The sequence below is a fragment of the Melanotaenia boesemani genome, chromosome 11 (genome assembly GCF_017639745.1).
Source record: "Melanotaenia boesemani isolate fMelBoe1 chromosome 11, fMelBoe1.pri, whole genome shotgun sequence".
Classification (NCBI taxonomy): Eukaryota; Metazoa; Chordata; class Actinopteri; order Atheriniformes; family Melanotaeniidae; genus Melanotaenia; species Melanotaenia boesemani.
Window position 1 is genome coordinate 30,922,591 of NC_055692.1, and position 11,429 is coordinate 30,934,019.

Consider the following 11,429-nt stretch of genomic DNA (forward strand, 5'->3'; position numbering starts at 1 on the left):
ATAAAAAAAATTTTATCACTTAACAGCCCTAAGTGGAAGACAATATTCCCTTTTTTCCATTTTTATTTAGAAAAATCACGTTGAGATTAAAGTGTCTTGTATAAGTGAACCCCGGCCAAGAAGGCAGCAGAACTGCACGCATCTGTTACTGATTGCCAAACATTTTTCTTTAGTAAAACCCCAGCACACACAAATCAGAATGAAAAATGTTCTGTGTTCATGCTGTTTGAACAACACGGTAAAAATAGCTTCCCAGAGTGCTTATTTCAATAAATAATGGTGAAATACAAGAATTAGAAGTTTTGTTGAATAATTTTAAGGTGCTTGTGTGAAGAAAATAAAGGAAAAAAAAGAGGGAAAGAAACCTAAACCACCACAGAAACGTCTGTAGCAATTTTCCCCAAAGCTGCCCAAAAATCAGACATTTGCAAAAATAAACAACAGCATCTACAAAATTCTGAAGGGGCTGATAAATCAAGTCAGTGAATCAAAAACAGCATTTAACCGTAACTGCAGAGAACAAAGCAGAATTTTTCCCCAGCAGACGAGTGCAGCGGGACGCTGTTTGAGAATTTACAAACGGTAACTGCAGTGATAAAACGCTGTGTTTGTCCAGGAAGTTTACTTATCTTAACGGTGAGATTTACATGGAAGCATTGTGAGTTTGATTGCTCACTAACAACATTTTTAACTTTTTAGCTGCAGGGATTAATCTAAAAAACAAAAAATAAGATAAATTTTTGCTTGCTAATTAACAGAAACATGATTGTAGGAACTGGAGACCTGCAGTTATTCTACTGTCTAATAATGTAATACAAAGTAGAGGGAACAACATGATTTCAAGAATTAAAAGTAAAAAAAGAAACACACTGAAATCTTTTGACACCAGAAGAAAAAATATCTGCTGTGATGCTTCTTGTGTGTCAGCCTGAAAGGCAAATTTTACATTACTGATGGCAGAAGTCTGCGAGCATTTACGTCTGATAAATTGCCTTCTTACTTTTAAACAGATCCGAGTCAGAGTTTACCCAATCAGCAGTTTTTCAGGAGACACTTAGAAATAATGACCCTCTTTTCTCTCCATAAAAGAGTCGTGAAAGAGGTCCAACAGGGCCAACGCCTGCTGTCACAGAAGGCATCAAATTTACTGCTGAACTTATTGATGGGGATCAGGACAGTCCAGCATTTTGAGCCTATTAGTTTATTGTTATCAATATAAAAAAAAAGTCCATGTCATACATAAAGTCAGTTATCTGGGTCAAACAAACTCTCTGTTCTCTGTACAGTCCAAGTTACTAAAACTCCAGGACCTGGCTAATTATACACAGCACAGACTGTGTTTAAAGCTAGCAGGAACTTATTACCATACCATATACAAAACCTTTTCAGCCAGAGAGACGGCGGGAACATTTATGAGAGAACACAGTAATTAAAATAAACTTGATGAGAAGCACCAGGAAAAGTTTGTGTGTGTCTGTTTGTGGGGTAAAACTGTGGAACAGGATGGGGGAAGAACACAGGCGGTGTCCAAATATCCAATTATTTCAATCAATATATAAAGAAATGGTACAGAAATGGTCTGGAATGACGAAGTAATATGCAGACGGAATATTTTTTATTATCATTATTGTTATAATTGTTACTATTGTCATTGTTATTATTTTTTGTTTGTTTTTTTATTTTCTTATTATTACTGCATAACTCCATCACTAATAAGAAAAATATGGGTATCACTATTACTATTATTATTGTTACTGTATTGTTAGCACAACTATTGTTATATATAGTTTCACGATTAAAACATATATATATTTATATATAACAAATTTATTTTTTTAAATTTGTCATTATGATGTTCAAATAAAACTTTCAAATCTAAATCTAAATCATTTAACTGAGATTATTTCTTAACTATTCAGGAATGTCATTTTGATTTGCTTTATATTGAAAAAAAAGTGGCAAGTATGGGAAAAGATTCAATAAGTTTTATTTTATTTTATTTTTAAATTAGAAGAAATCAAAGTTAACATCAGATACTACACAGATAAGTAAACCAGGAGGAGCAGTGAGCAAACAACACATTCATTAGCGGCACAAACAGCATCTTGCAAACTAAAGCTTATAGTTTGTGTTCCTTGTCATCGTCCATGATTTGTGTTTTCTGTTGTGCTAACCTGACATGTGGTGAAGGGTTTGATGCTCCACAGGAACTGAGGAACATCCTGGATCGACACCTGGAGGCTGAAGGTGTTCGCTAGGAAAGGCAACATCTTTGGCTCCTCGAGGAGCTGACCCCCTCTGGTCCTCTCTGCGGCCACCACTCCCTAATGAGGGGGGGAAGAAGATGAACACAATGGAATGAAAGAGGAAGAAAGAGAGAGAGAAAAATGTAAAAGGTAGTGGAAGGAGAAAATGAGGAAAGTGAGCGTAATGAAAGTAAGAAAGAAAAATGGTCGGAAAGCAAATGGAAAAAAGTAGGAAAAGGAAAGAAATGGGAGGAAAAAGAATAGAACATGTAAGGAAGGGAAAGTAGAGGAAACAAAAAAATGGAAAAAACAAAGGGAGAAAGAAAGAAAAATATAAAAGGAACTGTTTAGAAGAAAGCCACAATAAGAAAACAGCAAAAACCTGAAGAAATGATAATATTGCAGGAGAGAAAAGACATGGAAATCCTCCTCTCCTTTGAAGATACACTACCTTAGCATATCAGCACAAACACCTGCTGCTAATCCTTTCCTCCGTCACATCCACTAATTGACTCATCTCAAATATTAACACAGAAGCAGGCTGTCATGAAGTGACATCCAGGCTCCACAGAACAAATCCTACAAGTTGCGCTCTCGCATTAGCATCACATTTGCAGCTCTGACATGACGGATTGAAGCTTCAACGTAATGCGTGGCGAGCTCGCGCGTTGGGACGTGGAGGGGAGGGGTGCTTGCGGGCAGGCGTCCATCTCCCAAATTGAATTTGTGATGATGAAAGAGCACTTTGATGGTGGCTTGCAGGTATTCATCTGTCATCACTGCTCAGTGTCCTGCTGAATGGTTGGGCGCCTGGCCTGTCTGTCTGCAGCCACCTCGCTTACTAAAGGGAAAGACTGAGAACAGAGCTGTGACTAATGGCAGGCCATGCTGATTGATCCTGAGAGACTGTGCATGCAATAAATATGTGTTTACATGAGTGCTTCAGAAAAAGCATGCCCATGGCATATTTCATATTGTCTTTGCTGTAAGTGTGAAAACAATCAACTGTGGGCAAAATGCAGATGAAAGATGAACACTGGATGCGACATTACATGAATGTGAGCTCCTCCTCTGCCGTCTGCCTTCTTCTTCTAAGCTGCTTGCAAGTGAGTGACATTGCTTTTCTGTGGGAGTCGTGATATCAATCCCACATTTGAACTGAAGTGGACTGAATCATTCTAGCACACATATTTAAATACAATTTTACAGCTGAGGGATGCTGCAATGTCAACCAAGAATGAGAAATCCTGCAGGAGAAGAGAGGTTTAAGTTGTGTGAATTACTTACATAAGACCAGATATTGTTAGTTATTGTTCCTTTTCTTTTGCTTCTTGTGTTCCATTTACTGTATGCAAACCTGTAACTATGCAAGACTTGTATAGCACATTACAACAGGGTGCAGAAGAAGCATTTAAATGTCCAAAAAACAAAAAACATAGAGAAACAAAATCATAATTAAAAGGACGTGTGCAAAAATCTGAATAAAATCATGAAAATAATTAAATTAAATCTAAAGTCTAAAAAGCAAGAAGCAGTCTAGATAAGTTAAAAGACACGGTGCAGATTTTCCGCAGAAAAAAAAAAAAATACCTGGAATAAAAAAGTGGTTGTTATGCTGTTTGCAGCACAACAGCTAAATGGTGCTTTAGTCTGGACTCTGGACTGGACTAGCTGACCTATGTCCATGGATCTAAGAGCCTTTATGCATTTAAATGATTCAAATTTTTATTTTATTAATCACAGGACAGCTGTGGATTAATCACAAAAATCATATTTGAAATATAAACTCTATGCGACCTGTCTAACCAAAGCTAGGTGTTAAACCAGAAATTGTACCCTCAACAAATGCATGCTTGGTGTTCAAATGGTTCTTCCAGCTTAAGGTGCTTCATGAAACAGAAACTCCTTACTGCATTGTTTGCAAATGGCACTGATTTTATTCATTATCTTTGTTTTTTTTAATTGTCAAACCTTCCATCTAAAGGGCCAAAGGCTTTTTTTGGATTCTTCCATCTCGCTCTGGTCACAATCAGCCATTACACAGATGAAGCAACTTTCTCTTTTTCTTAACCTTTTTTTTTTCCTGGCAGTTGGGACACAACAATTTGGTGCATTACCACCAGATCAAAATGACAGATGTGACGGCTGGGTGACAAACTCTGCAACATGCCAAATGAGTCATTGTTCGCATGCGTTATAAAAATCAGTGTGTTAATTCCACAAATGAATCCCTCAACATTCCCATGTTCCTTTTCACGGCCCTGGTTAATATGTAAGACTTGTCCTGTTCTTTTCTTATGTCAATTAATTAATTTTTTATCTCTAGGAAATTTGTTTGTACTATGGTGGGATGGGACTTGAACTTGATTCTCTTGTGTGACTGAGATGTAACCCCCTCATCCACCCCCTCCTTTTCTGCAAGAATTTTGCATTTGTGTAACACTGTGAAATAATAGAAAACCACATGTAATGATTTTAGAAAGCAGGTGTAATGATTTTATAACCTACGGAGTGGAGTAACTTTACATATTTCCTTTAAATTGTATGATGACACTGATGCATGTGGCCCCAGTGGACCATGTGGTTATTATTCATTCTGGTGTGAGACTACACTGATTTCAGGGAAGAACTCTGAAGGGAGCTGAGCTTATTGCTGCTCCAGATGGATTCACAGAAGAGCAGATTTTTACCAACTAAAAGTAAAATATCTAAAAACCTAAAAAAGATTATAGAGGTTTGAGTGAACATTGTGTGTAGTTATATACTGTGGCTTAACTCTTTTGTTTGATTTCCTGCCTTTCCAAATTGTTCACTCTGCAGAAAAAGCAGTGCTACTTAACATAGCTCCACCTAAAAAATAAATAAATAAAAAGAAAAAGATAGCTGGTTAAAAGAGCGCCTGAACTGGAAAGGGGCCAACAAAGAGAGCAAAGCATGAAAAGAAAATCAAGTTTTTCAAAACAGTTTTTTGTCCACTCTGACTTCTGTCTTTAAATGATGGAAAAACCTCTAAAAGACACACAAAATAAAAAAATAAAAATAAAAAAAAGCCCTTATCTGAGACTGCCCCCATAATACATTCAACTATCAAAACTTAATACTGTGCACAGAACTTCAGAGAAAATACTACAACATAAGATAACATGTACTTCTCAGTTTGTACATTAAAAGGACCTTTCTGGATTAAATAAACAGACTGTATGACTTATTTTGGATAAGTAGTTGGACTCTTATCTAAATAAGGTTTTAATAAGTAGATTCTTAAAGGCTAAAACCTTTTTAAACTGGTAGGTAAGTAATTAAGTAAATAAATAAATAAATAAATAAATATTTATACAACCCTGGTATTAAATCTCCATTAATTTCCTTAAATGTGAAACATTCAAGCAGCAAATTTCAAGATAAGCTCGTCTTCTTCGGTGTTCATTTTGGTGCTTGAAAACTGCTCATTAGCGAGGCCACGCTTGCGGCCCGTGCACGAGGACTACACAAGTCGATCTGGAAATTGCAAGTTTAAGTCATTAAGGGAACAGTATGCTGCCTGGTGCTATTGGCAATTTGCCTATAAGCAGTTCTCACAAATCAGTCAGGCGGAACAGGCTGTCGGAGATGTGATGTTTTCTCATGTTGCCATTTCTGAAAGCTTCAGTCAGCCCTTCCTCATTTGCTGTTTGGTAAACCAAATTTTATTCATCACTATCTGAAGAAAGGACTCGGCCTGGTTGGTGTTACAGTCCAGTAGTGGTTCTTCGTCAAGACTAAAGACTAAAGACTAAAGGTAGAGGTGAACAATATTTTCTGACAGCATCTACGCTGGGAGGTAATGTCTGCCAAAGGAATACTAATGGGAATGCTATTTCCACAGTATCTCTAACATCATCTCTAAGCTGTGTCCTTGGACATGAACCTACTGTTGGAGGGGAATATATTTAGCTTACTCCTAAGCAAAAGGTCTTTCCCTCCATCATTCCTGTTCAAACACACACAATAAATCAGTTTAGAAAACAAATGTATAGGCTAATTTAAAGATGTGAAGGCAGTGCTGCACAGAAGCATGAACCCGTCTTGTTTAAGATGAAGTAAATGTCTCCCTATTAAAAATGTTTGTGTTGCAACAGCGAAAGCAGAGTTGATCCTGAACTGCTCTGTGATTGACTTTGTGCCGGAGCTTGGAAAACAAACACAGCAGAGCTTTGCTGCAAGCAGACCGGGGCCCGAGGGACATGCAAAAGTCTGGCATCTGCTCGGCAGGCTGGGAATTCATAAAGAAAACCCAGAACGCATGTTAAAGCCAGCTGCTGCGATGTGGCAGAGTGGAGGTCGGGAGGAAGAGTCAGTCAGCAGGTTCGCCGCTGTGCTCGGTACGGCTCGGCTCCTCCGTTCGTCAAATCTCACTGGGGACCAAAGGAAGTTAGATTTCCCTGATGTCCACTGCTCAAACACCTGATAACAGCAGGCAGCTGAAGGATAATCAAGTCAAACAAGATAAAAAATAAAATGATGATTGATTAATGTTTGAATGGCAGTGATTACAGTACAGCAGTCTCTCTATTAAAGGCACAGGAGGAGCAGCTTCCAGGCTGTTCCAGCCTGAAAATCTACCATTACACACTCATATGTTGGGTTCTGTGCATCCTGGGGATTTTGTCAAAGAGTCCAGAAGTTTTAATGGACATGAACAAAGTTTGTAACCTGATGTGATGGCAAAAATAGTCAACAAAAACTAAATGGCCATTATAAGATATTGTTGTATCACCTTATTCCAGCTTACTTTTAGGATCTGTTATTTTTACATGGAAAAGGAAAAAAAATGGTTCAGTTTAAATTTGTTCTTTATCAGAATGTAAAACATAAGGCATAACTCTAGATAATCCACATCCATTTTCATTTGGACCATTTTCTGCTGACGAAATACAGTTCATCAAAAAAGATGAATTTCTGAAAATTGAGTTTCAGTGCTGGATGCACCATAAATAAAATTTCTCCCTTCCTCCCATTTCAGAGAATCTATTTCATTACACTAGCTAACACAGACCAAACTGACTCGGCATTAAAAACAAAAGGTGAATGCAGCTTCAGCACTGCTGGAGTGTTGGAGGGAGGTCTGTTACCAGGCTGACTCACACTACAAATCAGCTGCTTATATGTGTGCATATATCTGTTGATGGCTTTGAATTTAAAGTGAAACCAATGTGCATTTGTGATTTCACATCCAACATTTTGGTTATGGTAATTTGAGCTGTTTGCCCCGTTAACGCTGCTTTTCTAAGCTGGTCTGAGATCTCTCAGTCGGTGTCTTTCCCTGAAACATACCAACAATTTGATACGTGTCTTCTGCCTCCTGGTGGATATGAATGAATGAATGAAAAATACTTTATTAATCCCAAAGGGAAATTCAATATATATATTACAAATATAATAATAATACAATAATGCACTCCAATAATTTTGACATACCATACACTAATTAACAGTAAATATGCAAATTTTTTCTTTTACATTTTGTTAAAAGGCCAAATAAAGACTTCAGATTTTAAAAAGTTAGAATTTTCTCCCCATTTTTCTTGGGTCGGGCTTTAAAGGGTTAATAACCATAAAGTTATTAACCCTTTAATGTTGTGATGTGACAAATTCAGGATGCAGATTTCTTTCTAGGTAGGGTACAATTGGGTTCCCAGAGATTAGAGGACAAAATCAGGAAAACTGGAGAGTAACTTTAAATATTCTGCTGTGTCTAAAAGTAGATCTATGTGTATATAAAGAAAACTTCCGATCAAGAAGTGACAGAGCACAATGCACAAAGTATATTCACCCAGCACAGTTGACTTTCCAAGAGAGCCAGCAGATATTATAACAATTAAACTAACTTTGCCAAAACCCAGAAAAGCCACCCTTATGACTCCTTATTATACCCCTATAATAAGGAGTATAGGAATATGTACCCCCCAGTAAATTTGGAGGGTACATATTCAAACAGCATGGCATTTCATATCACAGCTTTGAAGATGATGTGCATATTTATGTTCCTTTAAGAGCAAAACTGACTCTATTACTAAATTTCTTATGTGTCTCAAGGACTTAAAGAATTGGATGTTGAACTTTCTAAATCTAAGGGAAAAGAAAACTGAAATAATTAGATTTGGTAAACCCAAGCTACTAAATGATGCCGCTAGTGTCCTTGGTCCCCTGACCTCTTGCAGGTGGCTTCATGCTAGAAAGCTTGCAGTGATTATTAATAATTCTTTTAAATTTGATTAGCAAATTAGCTTTAAGGTCAAACATGCTTTTTTTAAAATATTTTTGTGGCTTCTTAGAAAAGTTAAGTCTTACCTCTTTAGTAAATATTTGGGGAAGGGAATGTACAAAGAAATTAGCCATGAAATAGTCTTACTCCATTCATGTAAGAAGAATCATGTATATTATCATTATGTTTTTATATATCATTCATTATATTATGTACCAATCATTATGTTTTAACTATCAAGATTTAGAAAATGTACTCAGCAGCTTTCTTTGTGCATGTGTGCTGGTTTTATGTTCAGGTCTGAAGGAATTGAAGGTCAAGGCCATGGATAAGATGAAAAGACATAACTGCACCAGATGGAGAACACCCACTAACCTACAACGCCTCTAATTCTTCACATCTTCTTTTTAGTGGAAACTAAAATATTGCTGAAACCTGAAATTGTGTAATTCTGAAGTGTTTGATGTTTGAGGGCAGGACTTTGTGAACCTCCCTATATAATACTTTGTGATGTGTAACACAATTCAGTGTGTGTATCATACTTGTATGGTGCGCATACTTCTTTGCAAAGTAAAATTGCATACATTGAGAGTAATGCTCTGTGGGCGGGTCAGGATACACAGGCAGGAATGATTGACAGACAGCAGTTCAGCTCACTGGCAAGATGCAAAGCGAGATTCACAAAGCATCTACGTCACAGAGCGGCCTTTGAGGTGGAAGACTTTTCCCCTCCTGAGTCTCCTCAGCTACACGTGAACAAGGTGGTCCTGAACCGTATCAGTCTGAGCCGTTAGCGCTGTTATGCTGGCCTGTCAGCAGCTCCAGCAGCTCTGGAGACTCGCAGCAGGTTGTGGCAGCTGCAGGAAGCGCTGCTGTACGTTGCCGCTGCTACAATTTGAGCTGCTGTCTCTCCTTAGAGGATCAGCAGATAGAAAATAAAGTCCGGTGTTACTTTTACACTCCTCAAAAGCACAAATCCATCCCATTGCAGGAATATTTCATCAGAAACTGTGAAAGAATAGAAGTCTGAAACTAGCAAATCTATATCATATAAGTTCACATCACTTGCGTTGGTGCATGTGGTTTTCTATGCTTGCTAGGTGAGGACCCATCTGTTTGCATCTGGAGGGAGGGGCTATGGGGTTTTTAAAATGTTCTCGTGATGTAGATAACCTCTCTATGTCACGGAAAACATAACCTGGTTTTACCCTGAAGCGGACGTTACCTACAAAATCCTGTTTTTAAAATAAACTTAAAAAAAAAAAATTGATCAACAGCATATGTGTTTTTAATCACATTTAAGTAATTATGTGTTGTTTACAGCTTAAAAAACACATATTTGGTTGCACTTTTGTTTTCAGTGAGAGACGTCCCCAAATGGTGTTAAAACTTCTTTAGCTTGACACTGTCAGATGCTAATATTTGACGACATACAACAGTCTCTTCATTACCCACCACTGATTACCATTTCTTGACCATTACCTAGTCCAGCCTAGGGCGAGATATGCCTCATCATATTTCCTTCTCTTTTTTTTCTTTTAGGTAGCTGAAATATCTGTTATTGATTAAAGTTGCCCGTTGGTACTTTCACAAATTTGTTCCTGCGTTGCCAGCAGTGCAAATACTACAAGTTATACTTGGTCTTGCTGTGCAAACATCTGGGAACATTATGAACTTTATTACATCTAGGGCCTTTCGACAGTGAAAACAACAGGTTGCTAACCTAACATTTTCAGCATTCAGAAACCTACGGGGGACGTCACGGAAGCTCCGTCCATCTTTTATATACAGTCTAGGTTTAAAACTTATGGTTGTTTTTGTATGGATGCCAAAAAATGAAATACCATGAAATGTCTGGTGACAGTAACAATAGCAAATGTCTGTTGGTGGTTTTTGTGAAGGTCTCAGTGTTTCTTGTTAGCTGCTCCTTCACAATGTGATGGCGGATAGATGTAAGGCCCATCCTTCAGTTCTACTGCCACTACCTTCATTTTTTTTCTTTTTCTAGCCTTGACACCAAAGGTATCAATATAATTCTAAAACTTTATGTATAATTTTCTGTAAAAAAATCAATGGAAAAACTTCAAACTTCAAACTATGATAACAAGCTGCATACTTCAAAGCAGAAGCTGGTATGATGCATCTGTTTTCACCAACCAGCTGTTTATGGTCACATGACCACCGAGTTGTGACGTAGATTTGCGCCTGCCCATGGAGAGAAAGGGACCATTTTGCTATTAGAGCTTCTAATTAAAAAACAATTAAAAACAATTCCGACAATCACTGGTCCAAAAAAAAAAAAAAAAATTATATTGGCTTGGCGGAGGTCTGCAATCTCTGGGTGCGATAGTTTGTATTGTTTAACCGGGCAACATTTTGGGTAACCAGGAATCTTGAAAATGTGCTATATAAGTAAAACTGGCATTAACAAATTAGTCTGGAAGCCTGCAACATGTTGCAACACCCACCTGAAAAGCATGTGGCGTGTCGTCCACACAGTACACCCGCAGGCTGTAGCTCATGGAGCCAGCCTCCATGCTCCCAAACACCGCCAGCTTCAGCCTCTTGACAGCAGCCTGTGTCAGAGGTTCACCCACCAGGGCGTACGAGCCAGGCTGGTCCAGCAGCAGGTGGCAGCTGGTCGAGTCCATCAGGCAGTAACAGGAAGTGGAGTCCTCCTCCACTGACATCACTTCCTGCAATGAAGAACACACAATGCCCTCATTAAGACTTTTGGAACTGACAAATATAGAGAGACTTTCATCACGTGAGATGTTAAAGCATGACATGCATGACAGGTATGTTCTTCAGTTGTATTTACCAAATTTTAAGTTCTGGTGTGTAAAATATAAATAAAACCCTGGGACATAGCTGTATGCAGTTTTTCCATTGCTGAGCAGAGTTCGGCTCTACTCCACTTGGCTCTTTGCTTGTTTTTC

The 11,429-nt window shown here is 38.0% G+C and overlaps 1 protein-coding gene across 3 annotated transcripts in view; it reads right to left on the reverse strand.

The window, feature by feature from the left end:
- The window catches only part of unc5db (unc-5 netrin receptor Db), a 280,454-nt gene that overhangs the window by 16,422 nt on the left and 252,603 nt on the right, over positions 1–11,429 (reverse strand). For all 3 annotated transcript variants that reach the window (XM_041999262.1, XM_041999261.1, XM_041999263.1), the window contains 2 exons: positions 10,959–11,186; positions 2,175–2,324 (listed from right to left, as the gene is read on the reverse strand). In XM_041999262.1, coding sequence (XP_041855196.1) covers positions 2,175–2,324; positions 10,959–11,186 — 378 coding nt within the window. The remainder of the gene's footprint in view (positions 1–2,174; positions 2,325–10,958; positions 11,187–11,429) is intronic.